This window comes from Ranitomeya variabilis, chromosome 5 (assembly GCF_051348905.1).
Source record: "Ranitomeya variabilis isolate aRanVar5 chromosome 5, aRanVar5.hap1, whole genome shotgun sequence".
Taxonomy (NCBI): Eukaryota; Metazoa; Chordata; class Amphibia; order Anura; family Dendrobatidae; genus Ranitomeya; species Ranitomeya variabilis.
The window spans coordinates 685,746,320-685,768,695 of record NC_135236.1 but is presented as its reverse complement, the minus strand read 5'-3'; the positions used below and the strand labels follow the sequence as shown (position 1 = coordinate 685,768,695).

Below are 22,376 nucleotides of genomic sequence, written 5' to 3'. Positions count from 1 at the left end.
TGAGACGTCTGCAGCTGGTTCTGCAATTCTGCAAGATACTGAGAGAGCTGAGCGAAAGGCCCAGAGAAACCATTAACTGCGGCTGGCCCAACTCAGAGCTGTACCATCTACCACGCGGGGCAGTGAGTCCAGCAACGCTTCGTCCCCTAAACATCGGCTAGAGCACTTTCCTGAGATGGAAAAGGACAGGGACTTGGGCACTTTTCTGCGGGCATTTGAAAAAGCCTGCAGACAGTACAGGCAGCCTGGGAACCAATGGGCCCGATATCTAACCTCAGAGCTAAAAAGCAAAGGCGTTTGCTTCTCTCCCGCCAGACCAAGATGAAGAATATGAGGCCATCAAGCAGGCCCTGATAACCAAGTACTAGCTTACCCCTGAGGTTTACCGTAGAAAGTTCCGGAACCTCCAACGTGGCCTACACGACAGTTACAGCGATGTGGCACATGGACTGGGGACCCACTTTGACCAGTGGACCCAAGGACTGTCAGTGACCACCTTTGCACAGCTGCGAGACCTGATGATCAAAGACCAGTTCTTACATCTTTGCCCAGCTGAGGTGCGACAGTTCGTGATGGACCGAGAGCCCAAAAATGTGACCAAAGCAGCGCACATTGCTGATGCCTACGAGGCCAAACGTAAATCTGAATTGCGGAAGCCAGTCACCACCAGCTGGAGAGGGGACAAGCCTGCAACCAACGCCAGTACCCCTGCCAGCCAACACATCAGAGGTCCTGTCCCCGTTGCCAACAGCATCAGACCTACCACCGACCGCCAGTTTTTTTTTCTGAAAACGGACTGGTCATATCAGTGCCCACTGTCCAGAAAAGCAGAAGAACCCCCAAAGCCAAGGCCCCAGGGCCTAATGCAGCAGTTCTTTTGGTGGGTGGGATGGTTGGGAGGGTGTGTGACAAAGTGTAGCACGTCACCGTGGGGGGCCATGTCGCTACAGGCCTCAAGGACACCGGGGCTGAACGAACCCTCATCCGACCCGAACTAGCGGACTCTGAAGATCTGTATCAGCTGTCCCCTGCCAATGGCCCGGGTGTATATAGATTGGGGTGCCGGGAGCAGGGTGAAGGAAGTGGGGCTGTCTGATAACTTGCCCACTGATGTTTTATTGGGGACTGATTTGGGGAGGATGGTTGCATACTACGTCCCTAACACCTCTCCCGGATCAAATGCTGATGATAATGATGGGAAATTGCATGTGTTACCTGACAATGCTTTACTGATTAATGATGTACCTGATAATCGTTTCTCTGAAAATGCCAAGGGTAATACTGATGCTGCTGATGATAAAAATGTGCATGTGTTACCTGATAACCATTTGTGTCCTAAGGATGATGTGTTCCCAGGTGAAGGAGTGCTCAGCCACATCACTCTGCGAGGTGGGATGGCTGAGGAACCCCTAACAGGAGCAAGCGATGGTGCTCAGCGAAATGGGGAGATGCATGGGAACCGTGAGGAAGGTGATGCCGTGCAACTGACTAGTGCCACAGAGGAAGGTAACTGCCCCATAAGTAGCACTGCTCCTGAGGTAATGGGGGTGGATGGGGAGGTAGAGCCCATAGCAGCGCCGGTTGATGGGTCTGTGGAAATCCCCGGGGAGACAGCCTATGAGCTGTTGTCACCCACAGTCAGAGTGCCCGGAACGCAGATAACGTTTTGCCTTCTGGATCCTCCTCAGTCACAGGTGTAAATGAACCAGAGATGGACTCAGAGCAGGTCCCAGAGGGTTCCCGTGAGGAAGGGACCCTGACGTCGCTTCTGGCTGCCCCTAGCCAGGAGTTCCCGGCTGCTCTGCACTCAGATGCGAGCTTGGAGAACTTGAGACGCCTCGCCGAGACACCCACCTCCGTGGCGGATAAGGAGAGGGTGTTCTGGGAACAAGGGAGGTTGTACAGGGAGACAGTACCCAGAAAATCCCAAAAGGAGTGGTTGAGGGAAAGACAGCTGGTTGTCCTGTACCAATTCCGGGGTGAGTTGTTACGGATTGCCCATGAGATCCCGCTCGCTGGACACTTGGGGATCAGCAACACTAAGGCCCGGCTGTCTCAACGCTTCTATTGGCCCAAGATGGGGACAGATATGACAAACTACTGCCGCACCTGCATCACCTGTCAAAGAGTGGGGAAGGCGGGGCCTGCTCTTAAGGCTCCCCTGATCCCTTTGCCAGTGATAGAGGAGCCTTTCCAGAGGATCGTGGTGGACATTGTGGGCCCGCTGGCCGTCCCCAGCAGCACTGGAAAGCAATACGTCCTCACTGTGGTAGACTACACTACCCGGTACTCAGAGGCAGTGGCTCTGTCCTCAACCAGGGCGGATAAGGTGGCAGATGCACTGTTGGCCATCTTTTCATGGGTAGGAATTCCCAACGAGATGCTTACCGATCAAGGGACCCAATTCATGTCTCGCCTAATGGAGGCTCTCTGTAAGAGAATGCAGGTGAAGCGTCTGGTATCGAGCGTGTACCACCCACAGACAAATGGCTTGTGTGAGCGCTTCAATGGTACCCTCAAATAGATGCTACGCATTCTCGTTGAGACCCAAGGATGCGACTGGGAGCGGTACCTCCCACACCTGCTATTCGCTTACCGAGAGGTTCCGCAGGCCTCGACGGGGTTCTCCCCCTTCAAGTTCCTGTACGGCAGGCGAATCCGGGGACCCCTTGGGTTGATAAGGGAATCCTGGGAAGAGGAGCCGAACCCTTCTGAAGTGTCCATAGTGGAGTATGTCATGCGCTTCCGTGACAAGATGCAGACCTTGATGCAGTTTGTGCATGACAACATGACGCAGGCTCAGGCTGATCAGAAGCACTGGTGCGACCAGAACGCCCGGGATCGGACCTACCAGGTGGGTCAAAAGGTGTGGGTGCTGGTCCCCGTACCAACGGATAAGCTTCAGGCAGCCTGGGAAGGCCCATACGTCGTCCACCAACAGCTCAACCCAGTCACCTAAGTGGTCACGCATGACCACGCTCGGGGTAGGCGAAAGGCCTTTCAAGTCAATATGATGAAGGCTCATCGTGAACGTGAAGCTTACGTCCTACCGGTCTGCAGCCTGCCCGAAGACGGGGAGGAAGACCCCCTCCTGGACATGCTGGCCCAAACCAAGGCCGGTGGGTCCATTGAGGACGTGGAGGTAAGCGCCTTGTTAACTGAACCCCTGCGGTTGCACTTGCGGACCAAGCTGGAACCCTTCCGGGCCATGTTCTCCAACCGACCTGAAAGGACTGAGTTACCGGTCCACGAGGTGGACACCGGGAATCATGCCCCACTACAGCGAACACCCTATCGGATCTCCGACAAGATGCAGCAGGTTATGCGCCAGGAGATCGATGAAATGTTACAGATGGGGGTGATTCAATGGTCAAAGAGCGCATGGGCCTCACCTGTAGTTCTCGAGCCAAAGAAGGATTGGACCACCCGGTTCTGCATGGACTACAGGGGGCTCAATGCCATCACAGCCTCTGACGCATATCCAATGCCGCGCATCGAGGAGCTGCTTGAGAGGTTAGCTGGCACAGAAGATCTGACCATAATGGATCTGAGTCGAGGATACTAGCAGATTCCCCTGAGCCCAGAGGCGCAGGAGAAGTCCGCCTTTATTACACCCTTCGGACTGTACGATTCCACGGTGCGCGGTGGTGTACTTGGATGACATTGTCATCTTCAGTTCCTCCTGGGACGAACACCTGCAGCATGTTGAGGAGGTGCTCAGGCGAATTCACCAAGCCGGTCTGTTCATCAAGCCGGGAAAGTGCCAGATGGGCATGAGAGAGGTCCACTACCTGGGGAATCGGGTAGGTGGGTAATCCATAAGACCGGAGCCTGGGAAAGTGTACGCGATTGTGTCCTGGCCAACCCCCAGGACCAAGAAACAGGTGTTGTCCTTCCTGGGCACTGCAGGGTACTATAGGCGCTTCGTACAAAACTATAGTAGCCTGGCAAAACCCTTGACAGATCTTACCAGGAAGAAGCTACCCCAAATAGTCGACTGGATCGACGGCTGTGAGGAGCCTTCCAGGCTTTGAAAACAGCCTTGTGCAACTCTCCCGTGTTACAAGCAGTCAACCATTCCTGGTGCAGACCGACGCCAGCGAGCTTGGCCTCGGTGCTGTGCTCAGCCAGGTCGACTCGGGCAACCAAGAGTACCCCGTGTTGTACCTGAACTGGAAGCTTCTGCTGAGGGAAGTGGCCTATTCCAACATCGAGAAGGAGTGCCTGGCCATAGTCTGGGCCCTGCAACGTTTGTAGCCCTACCTGTACGGTCGCACCTTCACTGTGGTGACGGACTACAACCCTCTGCGCTGGCTACAAGTCTTGTGTGGAACCAATGGAAGGATGCTACGCTGGAGCCTTGCCCTCCAGCAGTATGACTTTACAGTCAAACACAAAATGGGCAGGGAGCATGGCAATGCAGATGAGTTGTCTCACCGGCGCGAACCTGCTGAGGTGAGCATGGAGTAGTACCGAGAGGTTCTGCCTCCGTAGCGCAGTCCAAAAGGGGGAGGTGTCACGGTAATGTGAATATGCCATGTTTGAGTATCTACCTAAAGGTTCCATGGCTTTTCAGACACACGCTGTGGGCCTTTCCAACCCCCCCTTCTCCCTCTGCCTGTGTAATCCTAAATCTCTCCCTCCCCCCAAGAAGTGATATGGCTCTATGCTGCAACAGACAAGTCTCCCTACCCTCCTCATTTCCCCCTTCCACCTGGTACTGGCTAGAACTGGTACATAATGCATGAAATTCTATTGTTCTTTTAAAGGTATGTCTATTGGCACGGATCAGGGCTAGAGATATAAGAATTATATATTGTGGATGTCCATCGAGGGATCTATAACTCCCTGAAATCGCTAGAAGCTAAACCCAACGAGTGGAAAGAGCGGGTCATGTAATTACACCGTGTTTACACTTAAAGAATCCCCCTGATGTGAGGCACATCATGATCATTGTGTCTTTCGTATACGAGATTCATATAGCGAGCTAGGTATTAAAATGGTTGCCATAACTCTAAGTAAAGGGGAGGTTTCAGCCTCTAAGTGAGGTCACCATGGGGAGTGCCATGGTTTTAGGCTAGGAAATAAGTGAGTGAAGCAGCAGTGTTCATGTGTCTTTGACCGGGGTCTAGCTGCTATACAGATGCGTGCTATGCATCTAGATGTGTCTCCTCCTCCAAAGCACACGGTCAGCAATGAGATAAGATGACATAATGAAATGTAAGTGTTTTAACTTTAAACCCATTTTATTGGTAATTGTCTGCACATATGATATTTGTCTTCTTTATAATATCTTTTTATACCTCTGTAAACACTGCCTACCTTTTTAGAGTAAAATATAAAATTACTAGCTTGTCTCTCTTTGCTCTATAACTTACGGTCACGTCCTCTGAAGTGAAATACGCTACTAATCTGGGTTGGCTCCGGACCTGTTATTAATTATGAAATCGGAGCTGGTGGCAGCGGGATTTGTCCTGTGCGCTTGGGAGTCTTTGTAGTGACAGCGGCATTGATAATTATTGTTCTCGCCTGAGTGGGAGTAGTTATATCTGTTATGATTTTCCCAATGGCAGGGAAATCAAAATAACAACGGACTAGCTCTCGGGTGATGGGAACTAAAGTGACCGTGACCTGAACCTGACACGACACTGGAAGTAGCCGGGGAGTGTTTCCTACGATGCCCTAGACACCACGCGCCAGCCGGAGATCTAACTACCCCTATCAGAGGAATATACAGGCCTGCCTTACCTCCAGAGATGAACGCAAAAGGAGATAGCAGCCCCCCACAAATATTGACGGTGAGTCAAGAGGAAAAGACATACGTAGGATGAACAGCAGATTTAGCACAGTGAGGTCCGCTTACTAGATAGCAGAAGTACAGGAAAGAGTCACTTCACGGTCAACTTCAAAACACTACTCAAAAACACCATCCTGAAATTACTTTAAAACTCCAGTGACAACTTATGCCACTGGAGTGGCAATTTCAGTCCACGAGAGCTTCCAGCTACAGAGAGTCACATTGCAAATAGCTGGACAAAAATAGCATAAACTAGAAACAAAATTCAACTTAGCTGAACAGGATCTTGAGGCAGGAGAATGCAACAGAATGCTACTGATACATTGATGGCCGGCATCAGACCAGCAGCCAAGCAGCCTTAAATAGGAAACTCCCCTAATGGGTGTCAACAGGTGATCAAGAATAGAAGAAGGCAAATAAGTGGCACTACCATAAAACACCACCGGGGGAGCCCACAAACAGAATTCACAACAGTACCCCCCCTTAAGGAGGGGGCACCGAACCCTCACCAGAACCACCAGGGCGATCTGGATGAGCACTATGAAATGCACGAACCAAATCAGGAGCATGAACATCAGATGCTGTCACCCAAGAATTATCCTCCTGACCATAGCCTTTCCACTTAACCAGATACTGAAGTTTCCGTCTGGAAACACGGGAGTCCAAGATCTTTTCCACCACATACTCCAACTCACCCTCAACCAGCACAGGAGCAGGAGGATCAGCAGACGGAACAACCGGCACCTCATACCTCCGCAACAATGACCGATGAAAAACATTATGAATAGTAAAAGATGCTGGGAGGTCCAAACGAAAGGACACAGGATTGAGAACCTCCAGAATCCTATAAGGGCCGATAAACCGAGGCTTAAACTTAGGAGACGAGACCTTCATAGGAACAAATCGAGAAGACAACCAAACCAGGTCCCCAACACAAAGACGAGGACCGACACGCCGATGACGATTAGTGAAATGTTGAGTCTTCTCCTGGGACAACTTCAGATTGTCCACAACCTGTCCCCAAATCTGATGCATTCTATCAACCACAGCATCTACTCCAGGACAATCCGAAGACTCCAATTGACCGGACGAAAAGCGAGGGTGAAACCCTGAATTACAAAAAAATGGAGAAACCAAAGTGGCAGAACTGGCCCGATTGTTAAGGGCAAACTCTGCCAATGGCAAAAAATCAAGCCAATCGTCCTGATCAGCGGACACAAAACACCTCAAGTAAGTCTCCAAGGTCTGATTAGTACGCTCAGTCTGGCCATTAGTCTGAGGATGGAATGCAGACGAAAAAGACAAGTCGATGCCCATCCTGGCACAGAACGCCCGCCAAAATCTAGACACAAACTGAGTACCCCTGTCAGACACTATATTCTCAGGAATACCATGCAAACGCACAACATTCTGAAAAAATAGAGGGACCAGCTCAGAGGAGGAGGGCAATTTGGGCAAAGGTACCAAGTGAACCATCTTGGAAAAACGGTCACACACCACCCAGATGACGGACATCCTACGAGAAACAGGAAGGTCAGAAATAAAGTCCATAGAGATGTGCGTCCAAGGCCTCTTAGGAATAGGCAAGGGCAACAACAACCCGCTGGCCCGGGAACAGCAGGGCTTAGCCCGAGCACAAACATCACAAGACTGCACAAAAATACGTACATCTCGAGACAAGGAAGGCCACCAGAAGGACCTAGACACCAGATCCCTGGTGCCAAAAATTCCAGGATGACCTGCCAACGCGGAAGAGTGAACCTCCGAAATAACTCTACTGGTCCAGTCATCAGGGACAAACAGTCTACCAGGCGGACAGCGATCAGGCCTATCCACCTGAAACTCCTGCAAAGAGCGCCGCAGGTCTGGGGAGACAGCTGACAATATCACCCCATCCTTCAGGATGCCAGTAGGTTCGGAATCACCAGGCGAGTCAGGCTCAAAACTCCTAGAGAGGGCATCCGCCCTCACATTCTTAGACCCAGGCAGATATGAAACCACAAAGTTAAATCGAGAGAAAAACAACGACCAGCGCGCCTGTCTAGGATTCAGACGCCTGGCTGACTCAAGATAAATTAGATTTTTGTGGTCAGTCAAGACCACCACCTGGTGTCTAGCACCCTCAAGCCAATGACGCCACTCCTCAAATGCCCACTTCATGGCCAAGAGCTCCCGATTTCCAACATCATAATTTCGCTCAGCGGGCGAAAACTTTCGAGAGAAAAACGCACATGGTCTCATCACTGAGCAGTCAGGACCTTTCTGCAACAAAACTGCACCTGCTCCGATCTCGGAAGCATCTACTTCAACCTGGAACGGGAGCGAAACATCAGGCTGGCGCAACACAGGAGCAGAAGAAAAGCGGCGCTTAAGCTCCCGAAAGGCCTCCACAGCCGCAGAGGACCAATTAGCAACATCAGCACCCTTCTTCGTCAAATCAGTCAAAGGTTTAGCAATGGCAGAAAAACCCGCTATGAATCGGCGATAGAAATTAGCAAATCCCAAGAATTTCTGAAGACTCTTTAGAGAAGTAGGTTGTACCCAATCACAAATAGCCTGAACCTTAACAGGGTCCATCTCCATAGATGAATGGGAAAAAATATATCCCAAAAAGGAAATTCTCTGAACCCCAAAAATACACTTTGAGCCCTTCACAAATAGAGAATTAGCTCGTAAAACCTGAAAAACTCTCCTGACCTGTTGAACATGAGATTCCCAGTCCTCCGAAAAAATCAAAATATCATCCAAATACACAATCATAAATTTATCCAGATATTCACGGAAAATATCGTGCATAAAGGACTGAAAAACGGAAGGGGCATTCGCGAGACCGAAAGGCATTACCAAATACTCAAAATGGCCTTCAGGCGTATTAAATGCGGTCTTCCACTCATCCCCCTGCTTAATCCGCACCAAATTATACGCACCACGTAGATCGATCTTAGTGAACCACTTCGCCCCCTTTATGCGAGCAAAAAGATCAGTCAGTAAAGGTAACGGGTACTGGTATTTAACTGTAATCTTATTCAGAAGTCGATAGTCGATACAAGGTCTCAATGAACCATCCTTTTTACCCACAAAGAAAAACCCTGCCCCCAGTGGAGACAAAGAGGGGCGAATATGACCCTTTTCCAAAGATTCTCTGATATACTCCCGCATAGCAGTATGTTCAGGTACAGACAAATTAAACAAGCGACCCTTAGGAAATTTACTACCGGGAATCAACTCAATAGCGCAGTCACACTCTCTGTGAGGAGGGAGAGAATCAGTTTTAGGCTCCTGAAAGACATCATAAAAATCTGACAGAAATGCTGGGATCTCAGAGGGAGTAGATGAAGAAATGGGAACCAAAGGTGCATCCCCATGAATCCCCCGACATCCCCAGCTCAGCACAGACATTGATCTCCAGTCCAAGACTGGATTATGAATTTGTAACCATGGTAATCCAAGTACTAATACGTCATGTAGATTATATAACACAAGGAAACGAATAATCTCCTGATGGTCTGGGGAAAGATGCATAGTCACTTGTGTCCAATATTGTGGTTTATTGCTAGCCAAAGGTGTAGAATCAATACCCTTTAAGGGAATAGAAACCTCCAGAGGCTCTAAATCAAACCCACAACGCTTGGCAAAGGACCAATCCATGAGACTCAGAGCGGCGCCAGAATCCACATAAGCATCCACAGTAACAGATGATAAAGTACAAATCAATGTCACGGACAAAATAAATTTAGACTGCAAGGTACCCATAGAAAAAGATTTATCAACCTTTTTATCAACCTTCTTTATGCGTTTAGAGCATGCTGATATAACATGAGCTGGATCTCCACAATAGAAGCACAACCCATTTTTGCGCCTGTAATTCTGTCGTTCGCCTCTAGACAATACACTATCGCATTGCATATGCTCTGGTGCCTTTTCAGAGGTCACCGCCAAATGATGCACAGGTTTTTGCTCAAAAGATACCGCCATATGGTGCACAGATTTTTGCTCAGAAGATACCGCCATATGGTGCACAGATTTGCGCTCCCGTAAACGCCGATCAATCTGGATAGCCAATTTCATGGCATCATTCAGACCTGTAGGCACAGGGAACCCCACCATGACATCCTTCACGGCATCAGAGAGACCTTCTCTGAAATTAGCTGCTAGAGCGCACTCATTCCATTTAGTAAGCACCGACCATTTACGAAATTTTTGGCAGTATATCTCAACTTCATCTTGCCCTTGGGAAAGAGCCATCAAGGCTTTCTCAGCCAAAATCTCTAGATTAGGTTCTTCATAAAGCAACCCCAAAGCCAGAAAAAACGCATCTACATTTAATAACGCAGGATCCCCTGGCGACAATGCAAATGCCCAACTTTGTGGGTCACCCCGCAATAGAGAAATAACAATTTTAACCTGTTGCGCAGGATCACCAACAGAGTGAGATTTCAGAGACAAAAACAATTTACAATTCTCTCTGAAATTCAAAAAACGGGATCTGTCTCCGGTAAAAAATTCAGGCATAGGGATCTTAGGTTCAGACATTGGAGCACGTATAACAAAATCTTGTAAGTTCTGGACCTTTGTAGCCAGGTTATTCAGACCTGCAACCAAACTCTGTGGATCCATGATTCAAACAGGTGTAACCAAAGCCATTCAGAGATTAAGAGGAGAGGGAAAAAAAAAAAGGCTGAAGACTGCAGTTTAAGCAAGGAGTACAAATAAGCACTAAGGTGCACTTTCCAAACACAGAAGGAAAAAAAAACCTTTTCATATCCTTTCCTGCTTTAGTGCATAGTTTTAACACATGGGCCGGCCAAACTGTTATGATTTTCCCAATGGCAGGGAAATCAAAAATAACAAACGGACTAGCTCTCGGGTGATGGAAACTAAAGTGACCGTGACCTGAACCTGACACGACACTGGAAGTAGCCGGGGAGTGTTTCCTACGATGCCCTAGACACCACGCGCCAGCCGGAGATCTAACTACCCCTATCAGAGGAATATACAGGCCTGCCTTACCTCCAGAGATGAACCCCAAAAGGAGATAGCAGCCCCCCACAAATATTGACGGTGAGTCAAGAGGAAAAGACATACGTAGGATGAACAGCAGATTTAGCACAGTGAGGTCCGCTTACTAGATAGCAGAAGTACAGGAAAGAGTCACTTCACGGTCAACTTCAAAACACTACTCAAAAACACCATCCTGAAATTACTTTAAAACTCCAGTGACAACTCATGCCACTGGAGTGGCAATTTCAGTCCACGAGAGCTTCCAGCTACAGAGAGTCACATTGCAAATAGCTGGACAAAAATAGCATAAACTAGAAACAAAATTCAACTTAGCTGAACAGGATCTTGAGGCAGGAGAATGCAACAGAATGCTACTGATACATTGATGGCCGGCATCAGACCAGCAGCCAAGCAGCCTTAAATAGGAAACTCCCCTAATGGGTGTCAACAGGTGATCAAGGATAGAAGAAGGCAAATAAGTGACACTACCATAAAACACCACCGGGGGAGCCCACAAACAGAATTCACAACATATATCGCCCTCGCTGCAGTGTGCCCAATAGCCGGTACATAGTAAGGCAGCCTTCCTGGTGACTAATTATCCTAGGTGCAGTACCCAATCTGACCTGAGGGTAAGGGGGGTGCCAGAGAGCTGCAAGTTCCAAACCAGAACAGGGAAGTGGGATATAGATAAATCCCCTTCAGAAAGAACCAGGGCAACCAAACAACCCCGGTTCATAACATATTAGTGTGAGTGGTGGGGATGATAAAGGTATCCTCCCCGTGATTCGTGACATATTGGTGGTAGCGCGGTGGGATTCCTGACACTATGTATCGGTGTAGACTGGGGGGAGTTGGTTACTATGCTCGGGGTAGACTGGGTGGGTGTAGCTGATTACTATGCATCAGTGTAGACCGGGGGAGTTGGTTACTATGTATTGGTGTAGACTGAGGGTGGGGGAGCTGGTTGCTATGTATCGGCGTAGACCAGGGGGTGGCTGGTTACTATGTATCGGTGTAGACTGGGGGGAGCTGGTTACTATGTATCGGTGTAGACTGGGGGGAGCTGATTACTATGTATCGGTGTAGACCGGGGGAGCTGGTTACTATGTATCAGAGTAGACCGAGGGTGGGGGAGCTGGTTGCTATGTATCGGAGTAGACCGAGGGTGGGGGAGCTGGTTGCTATGTATCAGTGTAGATTGGGGGGAGTTGGTTACTATGTATCGGTGTAGAATGGGGGAGCTGGTTACTATGTATCAGAGTAGACCGAGGGTGGGGGAGCTGGTTGCTATGTATCAGTGTAGATTGGGGGGAGTTGGTTACTATGTATCGGTGTAGAGTGGGGGAGCTGGTTACTATGTATCAGAGTAGACCGAGGGTGGGGGAGCTGGTTGCTATGTATTAGTGTAGACTGGGGGGAACTGGTTACTATGTATCGGTGTAGACTGGGGGAGCTGGTTACTATGTATCAGAGTAGACCGAGGGTGGGGGAGTTGGTTGCTATGTATCGGAGTAGACCGGGGGAGCTCGTTACTATGTATCACAGTAGACCGGGGTGGGGGAGTTGGTTGCTATGTATCAGAGTAGACCGGGGATGGGGGAGCTGGTTACTATGTATCGGCGTAGACCGGGGGAGCTGGTTACTATGTATCGGTGTAGACCGGGGAAGCTGGTTACTATGTATCAGAGTAGACCGGGGGTGGGGGAGCTGGTTACTATGTATCGGCGTAGACCGGGGGGTGGCTGGTTGCTATGTTGCTATCCAGGACCTCAGTTACGTAGAGATTAATCTTTGGGTAGTTTATGGGGTGTGGTCAGTGCCCCCATAACAGCGTCTTTCCCCCCACAGGCCGCACCTCGGCTAGGACATGATGGATCTAACCGGTCGCACAGTTGGAGAATTGCTGGTAGCAGTAGTCCATCCTCTGTGAGCCACTGTCCATTCACTGACAGCAGAGATCCTGACTGATCATTACTGTTCTAAGGAATAAAGTCTGATATAAAGTTACAGAATGTGTCATTATTCAGAGCCTGTAGGCGCCTGCTCTCTGTTATCAGCCGAGAGGCCTCACAGGGTGGACACCACAGGCATTATATGGGGGAGATATCTTTACTACAGGTGGGGGGTTTAGTGTCACTGGAGGGTTTGGGATATGTTCACACTGAGTTTTTTTTAAGAGTTTTTGGAGCAGAAACTGAGCGGAAATTCTCCAAATCCTCCTCGAACACTGAAACCTCCTGGAAAACTCAGAGGATCTGCTCAGTTTCCCCTTAAAAACTCCAGCCGCAGAGTTTTGTGAGCGCAGCTCCGGATGTGGTACTGTTGTTACCCAGTCGGCGTGCGTCAGGTACTGCAGCTTGTGGGTCACCAGCACCACCGTCCTCTTATCCTCCTGCAGGAACTTCAGGATTCCCTCCTGCATCAGGTGATCGCTGAGATGGATGTCCAGAGCCGAGAACGGATCGTCCTGGAGGAAAGAGTCAGCAGAGGTAAGTGCCCTGAGGCCCGCACCGCCTCGCTGCAGGCGGTACGGCTGGATGGAACAACACCAGGGGGGCAGTCACCGCAAGGGGCGATCATCACACAAGGCAGTCACCACACGGGGCGATCATCACACAAGGCAGTCACCACACGGGGCGATCATCACACGGGGCAGTCACCGCACGGGGCGATCATCACACGGGGCAGTCACCACACGGGGCGATCATCACACGGGGCGATCATCACACGGGGCGATCATCACACGGGGCGATCATCACACAGGGCGATCATCACACGGGGCGATCATCACACGGGGCAGTCACCACACGGGGCGATCATCACACAAGGCAGTCACCACACGGGGCGATCATCACACGGGGCAGTCACCGCAAGGGGCGATCATCACACAAGGCAGTCACCACACGGGGCGATCATCACACGGGGCAGTCACCGCACGGGGCGATCATCACACGGGGCGATCATCACACGGGGCGATCATCACACGGGGCGATCATCACACGGGGCGATCATCACACGGGGCGATCATCACACGGGGCGATCATCACACGGGGCGATCATCACACGGGGCGATCACCACACGGGGCGATCATCACACGGGGCAGTCACCACACGGGGCGATCATCACACAAGGCAGTCACCACACGGGGCGATCATCACACGGGGCAGTCACCGCAAGGGGCGATCATCACACAAGGCAGTCACCACACGGGGCGATCATCACACGGGGCAGTCACCGCACGGGGCGATCATCACACGGGGCGATCATCACACGGGGCGATCATCACACGGGGCGATCATCACACGGGGCGATCATCACACGGGGCGATCATCACACGGGGCGATCATCACACGGGGCGATCATCACACGGGGCGATCATCACACGGGGCGATCACCACACGGGGCGATCATCACACGGGGCGATCACCACACGGGGCGATCATCACACAAGGCAGTCACCGCACGGGGCGATCATCACACGGGGCAGTCACCGCACGGGGCGATCATCACACGGGGCAGTCACCACACGGGGCGATCATCACACAAGGCAGTCACCGCACGGGGCGTTCATCACACGGGGCGATCACCACACGGGGCAGTCACCACACGGGGCGATCATCACACAAGGCAGTCACCACACGGGGCGATCATCACACAAGGCAGTCACCACACGGGGCGTTCATCACACGGGGCGATCACCACACGGGGCGATCATCACACGGGGCGATCATCACACGGGGCGATCATCACACAAGGCAGTCACCGCACGGGGCGATCATCACACGGGGCAGTCACCGCACGGGGCGATCATCACACGGGGCAGTCACCACACGGGGCGATCATCACACGGGGCGATCATCACACGGGGCGATCATCACACGGGGCGATCATCACACGGGGCGATCATCACACAAGGCAGTCACCGCACGGGGCGATCATCACACGGGGCAGTCACCGCACGGGGCGATCATCACACGGGGCAGTCACCACACGGGGCGATCATCACACGGGGCAGTCACCACACGGGGCGATCATCACACGGGGCGATCATCACACGGGGCGATCATCACACGGGGCGATCACCACACGGGGCGATCATCACACAAGGCAGTCACCGCACGGGGCGATCATCACACGGGGCAGTCACCGCACGGGGCGATCATCACACGGGGCAGTCACCACACGGGGCGATCATCACACGGGGCAATCATCACACGGGGCGATCATCACACGGGGCGATCATCACACGGGGCGATCATCACACGGGGCGATCATCACACGGGGGCGATCATCACACGGGGCGATCATCACACGGGGCGATCATCACACGGGGCAGTCACCACACGGGGCGATCATCACACAAGGCAGTCACCACACGGGGCGATCATCACACGGGGCGATCATCACACAAGGCAGTCACCACACGGGGCGTTCATCACACGGGGCGATCATCACACGGGGCGATCATCACACGGGGCGATGATCACACGGGGCGATCACCACACGGGGCGATCACCACACGGGGCGATCATCACACGGGGCGATCATCACACGGGGCGATCATCACACGGGGCGATCATCACACAGGGCGATCATCACACGGGGCGATCACCACACGGGGCGATCACCACACGGGGCGATCACCACACGGGGCGATCATCACACGGGGCGATCATCACACGGGGCGATCATCACACGGGGCGATCATCACACGGGGCGATCATCACACGGGGCGATCATCACACGGGGCGATCACCACACGGGGCGATCACCACACGGGGCGATCATCACACGGGGCGATCATCACACGGGGCGATCATCACACGGGGCGATCATCACACGGGGCAGTCACCACACGGGGCGATCATCACACAAGGCAGTCACTGCACAGGGCGATCATCACACAAGGCAGTCACCGCACAGGGCGATCATCACACGGGGCAGTCACCGCACAGGGCGATAATCACACGGGGCAGTCACCGCACAGGGCGATCATCACACGGGGCAGTCACCGCACAGGGCGATCATCACACGGGGCAGTCACCGCACAGGGCGATCATCACACGGGGCAGTCACCGCACAGGGCGATCATCACACGGGGCAGTCACCGCACAGGGCGATCATCACACGGGGCAGTCACCGCACAGGGCGATCACCACACGGGGCGATCATCACACGGGGCGATCATCACACGGGGCGATCATCACACGGAGCGATCATCACACGGGGAGGTCGTCACCACACGGGGAGGAAGTCACCCACCGTCTTACCAGAAATACGATGCTGGTGTTCTGGTACAGTGCCCGCGCCACACAGATCCGCTGCCGCTGACCACCACTGAGATTGATCCCCTGGAGGAAACATAAAGGGGAGACGTCACTGCACAAGTCCCTGCACCCCCGGGATCAGACGTCACTGCACAAGTCTCTGCACCACTGGGATCAGAAGTCACTGCACAAGTCCCTGCACCCCCCGAGTTCAGACGTCACTGCACAAGTCTCTGTACCCCGGGATCAGAAGTCACTGCACAAGTCCCTGCACTCCCGGGATCAGACGTCACTGCACAAGTCCCTGCACCCCCAGGATCAGACGTCACTGCACAAGTCCCTGCACCCCCGGGATCAGACGTCACTGCACAAGTCCCTGCACCCCCGGGATCAGACGTCACTGCACAAGTCCCTGCACCCCCGGGATCAGACGTCACTGCACAAGTCTCTGCACCACTGGGATCAGAAGTCACTGCACAAGTCTCTGCACCACTGGTATCAGAAGTCACTGCACCCCATATTCCCCCCCCCCTCGGGGTCAGATGCTGATGAAATGACACTGAATGAGTCAAAACAATTGGTACGACACAATTAATGACACTGCCGGGCGCTGGAATGCAAACATGGAGGGTGTATTTAGCCAGGGTGTCAGTATTTATGGAGGGCGAGATCTCAGGACAAGCAGAGAATTCACTGAATAATGTGACATCAGCAGATAAACATTTATATGAGCAGAGGTCGGACATTTATCACCGCGGCTCCTGGGGGATGTGAGGAGGGAGCGGTATAGTGGGGATGTATGATGGCGGTATCATGAGTGAAAAGATGTGCACATTATTAGGGCTCACATTAGCAGGGTTCACTTTACCCTTTCTCCTATTTCTGTTTGATCCCCAAAAGGCAGGAGGTCGATGTCCGGCTGTAGGGAGCAGGCGTCGGTCACCGCTTTATACCTGTACAGTGGGGAACAGGGGTCAGAGATTAGGAAGCATCACAAAGAACCTACGTGTATATAGAAGAGACGTCGCCGAGGGCGCACGGCCGACATTGCCGAGCGCCTACAGCCCGACATCGCCGAGCGCCTACAGCCGACATCGCCGAGCGCCTACAGCCGACATCGCCGAGCGCCTACAGCCCGACATCGCCGAGCACCTACAGCCCGACATCGCCGGGCGCCTATGGCCCGACATCGCCAAGCACCTACAGCCGACTTCGCCAAGCACCTACAGCCGACATCGCCGAGCGCCTACAGCTGACATCGCCGAGGGCCTACGGCCTGACATCGCCGAGCGCCTACAGCCGACATCGCCGAGCGCCTACAGCCGACATCGCCGAGCGCCTACAGCCGACATCGCCGAGCACCTACAGCCCGACATCGCCAAGCACCTACAGCCCGACATCGCCGGGCGCCTACGGCCCGACATCGCCAAGCACCTACAGCCGACTTCGCCAAGCACCTACAGCCGACATCGCCGAGCGCCTACAGCTGACATCGCCGAGGGCCTACGGCCTGACATCGCCGAGCGCCTACAGCCGACATCGCCGAGCGCCTACAGCCGACATCGCCGAGCGCCTACAGCCGACATCGCCGAGCGCCTACAGCCCGACATCGCCGAGCACCTACAGCCCGACATCGCCGGGCGCCTATGGCCCGACATCGCCAAGCACCTACAGCCGACTTCGCCAAGCACCTACAGCCGACATCGCCGAGCGCCTACAGCTGACATCGCCGAGGGCCTACGGCCTGACATCGCCGAGCGCCTACAGCCGACATCGCCGAGCGCCTACAGCCGACATCGCCGAGCGCCTACAGCCGACATCGCCGAGCGCCTACGGCTGACATCGCCGAGCGCCTACAGCCGACATCGCCGAGCGCCTACAGCCGACATCACCGAGCGCTTACGGCTGACATCGCCTAGCGCCTACAGCCGACATCACCAAGCACCTACAGCTGACATCGCCGAGCGCCTACAGCCGATATCACCGAGCGCCTACAGCCGACATTACCGAGCGCCTACGGCTGACATCGCCAAGCGCCTACAGCCGACATCGCCAAGCACCTACAGCTGACATCGCCGATCGCCTACAGCCGACATCACCGAGCGCCTACAGACGACATCACCGAGCGCCTACGGCTGACATCGCCAAGCGCCTACAGCCGACATCGCCAAGCACCTACAGCTTACATCGCTGAGCGCCTACAGCCGACATCGCCAAGCACCTACAGCAACATCACCGAGCGCCTACAGACGACATCGCCAAGCACCTACAGCTTACATCGCTGAGCGCCTACAGCCCGACATCACCAAGCACCTACAGCTGACATCGCCGAGCGCCTACAGCAACATCACCGAGTGCCTACAGACGACATCGCCAAGCACCTACAGCTTACATCGCTGAGCGCCTACAGCCGACATCGCCCAGCACCTACAGCTGACATCGCCGATCGCCTACAGCTGACATCGCTGAGCGCCTACAGCCCGACATCGCCGAGCGCCTACAGCAACATCACCGAGCGCCTACAGACGACATTGCCAAGCACCTACAGCTTACATCGCTGAGCGCCTACAGCCGACATCGCCAAGCACCTACAGCTGACATCGCTGAGCGCCTACAGCCCGACATCGCCGAGCGCCTACAGCAACATCACCGAGCGCCTACGGCCCGACATCACCAAGCACCTACAGCTGACATCACCAAGCACCTACAGCTGACATCGCCAAGCACCTACAGCTGACATCGCTGAGCGCCTATGGCCCGACATCGCCAAGCACCTACAGCCGACATCGCTGAGTGCCTACAGCAGACATCGCTGAGCACCTATGGCCAACATCACCGAGCGCCTATGGCCGACATCACCGAGCGCCTACAGTCCGACATTGCCGACCACCTACGGCCAACATCACCGAGCGCCTACAGCCGAGATCACCGAGTGCCTATGGCCTACATCACCAAACATGTGCGGCTGACCTCATCACTGTATGTACTGGAGGCGTCCAGACTGCAGTATTACTCAGCGGTACCATGTGGCGTACACTGGGCATAGGTGGCAGCGCCGACCCTTGGTCCTCACCTCTGTTTGTTAAAGGGGCTACCGAATGTGATGTTCTCCTCCACGGTGGAGTTCAGCAGCCACGGCTTCTGTCCGGCGTACGCCACCGAGTACCGATTCTTACTGCAAATGAAGAGAGAAGATCAGAAACCAAGAAACCAACAAGAAACAGCCGGAGCCGCGAGGAACAGTCGGAGCCATGAAGAACAGCCGGAGCCGCGGTGCCTCAACCTCAGCACATGGGGGATGGAAGAGGCCCAGATCTCTGACAACTCACAAGAACACAATGACAGAAGGGGCGGATGTCTGACAACCTTTATGAACAGTTGTCGGCAGGGTTATTATAAGTGTCAGGTTCAGGTATCATATTTTGGATATATCTCCAGCGTTTATGTGAAGGGCCCCGTGCAATGAGATGAAGGGCCCGGACTGGAGGTCATACATGAGGGAGGCACACACAGGAAAACATGCAGCAGACGAGAGGCTCTGAAAATGGAAGGGAGGGAGGAAACAACTGGTTAATGGATCAGGGGCGATGAGTCTGAAAATAAAGAGTCTGAGGTTAATGGACACGGATTCCCGGGAGGATGAGACAAACGATCACCAGCAACTACAGATCCCCCAATCAACCACAGGTTACAGGATCACAGATCACCAGGAACACCAAACACAGACAGTACCTGTCCTCATCATCAGGGGGCGCTGCACCTGCTCCTGTGCTGCAAATTACCGTAAAGAGATTCAGAATGAGAGAAATGCAAGAAATCTCTAGATGATAACTACGGCTGTGCTCCCGTCACCTCCAGAGCTGCGGTCACTATTCTGCTGTTACATTGAGTCTTATCCTCCAGTCACCTCCAGAGCTGCACTCACTATTCTGCTGTTACATTGTGCCTTATCCTCCAGTCACCTCCAGAGCTGCACTCACTATTCTGCTGTTACATCAGGTCTTATCCTCCAGTCCAGGGCTTTTCTGGTGGCAGGAGATTCAGCCCCAAGCTATTCAGCAGCTGTCACTGCTGGGGGTAGTAGTGCGCCCTTGTCTGCTGACCCTGAGGATGGTGACTTGCAACAGCGCTTCCTGGACGCCCTGAGGAGAGGGGAGAGTTCCATCAATGTAGAGGGGAGGGAGGTTGATCTGTCTTTCTGGATAGAGAGACACGGTCTTTCCGCCTTCCGAGACAGAGGGGCAGAGACTGTCTGGTCTCTGCCGACACCGGGGCAGAGGAGTAACCGTAGGAACGTGGCCCGTCTCCAGTGGGTAAGCAAGGATGCCTGTCCTGATCGGTCAAAGGTTGCTGAGCTCCTGCTGGGGATGGGCTTCGTGGCATATGACATCTTCGCCTTGATCCATCCCTATGGGACCTCCTACTTCGATGTCAGCTTCGTGAGACCGGAGGGCCTTGAGCTTTTCTGGTCTCGCCATGAGCTGGCTCGGGGTCGCCCCGAATGGCAGGGTTTCCTCGCTGTAGCAATATCCCGCCAGAACTCGGTCAGGAAGGTGACCGTTTTGACCAGTAACGAGTCACTTTCCTGTGTCGACATCTCCACCTGGGTTGGACGATACGGCGACATCGTCGGTATTCCCGAGAAGACCCTCGATGAGCATGGTATCTGGTCAGGAGCCTGGACCTTCATGGTGAAATTGAAGGTTTCAGAAAACACCGTTACCCATATCCCTTCCTCAACATTTTTGGGGAGGGACAGGATCTTGATTTTCTACCGGGGGCAGCCTAAGGTCTGTCACAGGTGCGGCAGCCCCACACACTTCAGTGCGCAGTGTACCACCCAGAAATGCGCACTGTGTGGGGACCTCGGCCATCTCGCTGCTACCTGTGGCAGAATTAGGTGTAACCTGTGTGGTGACCTCGGTCACCCGTTCAGTCGCTGTCCGCGTTCCTTTGCCAATGCGGTCCTGAAAGCGGCGAGTGCGGGACAGGCGAAAGCCGGGACTAATCTCGCCGGTGAAGGGACCAGCAGAGGCGGAGGAGGCAGGGAACCGGTGAGGAGCAGGCTGCCGCCATCCAATATCAGGCGGCAGGAGCAGCGCCATGGGAACGGGGCAGGGAGTAATGACCCTAAACTCTGACCCGGGTGCTTCACTTGCAGCTGAGGATCCTAAAGACGGCGAATTGAGCGAGGAAGTCAAGAGACTTGAAAGGGAGGAGCAAAAGGACGCCATGTCTGCCCAGGAACCTTCATCCGGTGACAGTCTGGATGAGGGAGAGGGGGAGTGGTCACAGCAAAAGAAAAAGGGTAACAGGAAAACAACTAAGGATAAGAGGGGGTCCGGGCCTCGTGCCTCCTCCTTGGAGTGCGACCCCTCTGACTCCGTAGCCCTGATCCAGGTGCCATTGGAAGGTCCAGCCGCCCCCCCTCTGGTGGATCTCTCTAACCGGTTCCGGGCCCTCCAGGACTCCCCTCCAGAGAGGGGCGATGGGGACCCGGGGCCGGAGGTTGCGGACAAGGTTGTTGGGGCTCAGGAGGTCGCTGGGTCTTCTTCTCAGGGGGCAAATACAAAGCCTTCCGGGGGGGGGGACTACCTCAGGACCACCAGACAAGGGCCAGAGTGTATGTAAGGAGAGAATGGATGAGTCTGTTTGTCTTAAGCGCACTAAAAACTCATCATTGTCAGAGGAAGAGGGTGAAACTGTTGGGGGTGGGAAGAAAAAGGCTATCTAACTCAATCAATCATGATGGCGGCACCCACCCCGTTGACACTGGCAACCATTAATGTTGCCAGCATAAAGTCAGAAGCGGCAAGGTACACGGCCTTTCATTTTCTCGGCCAACTTGATGCCGACATTTTGTTTTTGCAGGAGACCAGGTTGACCGACCTATCAACCATGCATAAAGCAAGGCGGGAGTGGAGGCACGGGCCCTCCTACTGGTCTTGTAACAACCCTGCTGGCATCACTGCATGGCCTCGCATCCCCCACCTGCATTACACTCGAACTCACTTACTTCTCTGGGCCTTGTTGTGACTTCTCTCTGCTGCCAGCTCCATGCTGTGTGCCTCATGTCTGCTGCTTGCTCTGTGCATGCCCTGTCTGTGTGCATAGGGGGGCAGCGCCGGCAACTCCTGTGTCTTATAGAGACTGTGTGCATCTTGCTAAGGTGTCCCTGGCCAATCGCCATGAGACTTCCTGTATTTAAGACATCCCCACCCATTGGTGGGGGCCTGTGCAACTTACTCCCTCAGTCAGTTCTTAGCTGCTGAGGTGCCAGGCCTTGTCTCTGTGACTCTTGTGTTCC

The 22,376-nt window shown here is 53.5% G+C and overlaps 1 protein-coding gene across 6 annotated transcripts in view; it reads right to left on the bottom strand.

The window, feature by feature from the left end:
* The window catches only part of ABCC9 (ATP binding cassette subfamily C member 9), a 184,550-nt gene that overhangs the window by 60,115 nt on the left and 102,059 nt on the right, over positions 1 to 22,376 (bottom strand). For 4 of the 6 annotated variants that reach the window (XM_077267227.1, XM_077267228.1, XM_077267225.1 and 1 more), the window contains exons 19-23: positions 19,802 to 19,840; positions 19,143 to 19,244; positions 16,938 to 17,022; positions 16,073 to 16,153; positions 13,131 to 13,268 (exon numbers count right to left, since the gene is read on the bottom strand). In XM_077267227.1, the coding sequence (XP_077123342.1) occupies positions 13,131 to 13,268; positions 16,073 to 16,153; positions 16,938 to 17,022; positions 19,143 to 19,244; positions 19,802 to 19,840 (445 nt within the window). The remainder of the gene's footprint in view (positions 1 to 13,130; positions 13,269 to 16,072; positions 16,154 to 16,937; positions 17,023 to 19,142; positions 19,245 to 19,801; positions 19,841 to 22,376) is intronic. The other 2 variants (XM_077267229.1, XM_077267230.1) reach the window with 1 other exon arrangement.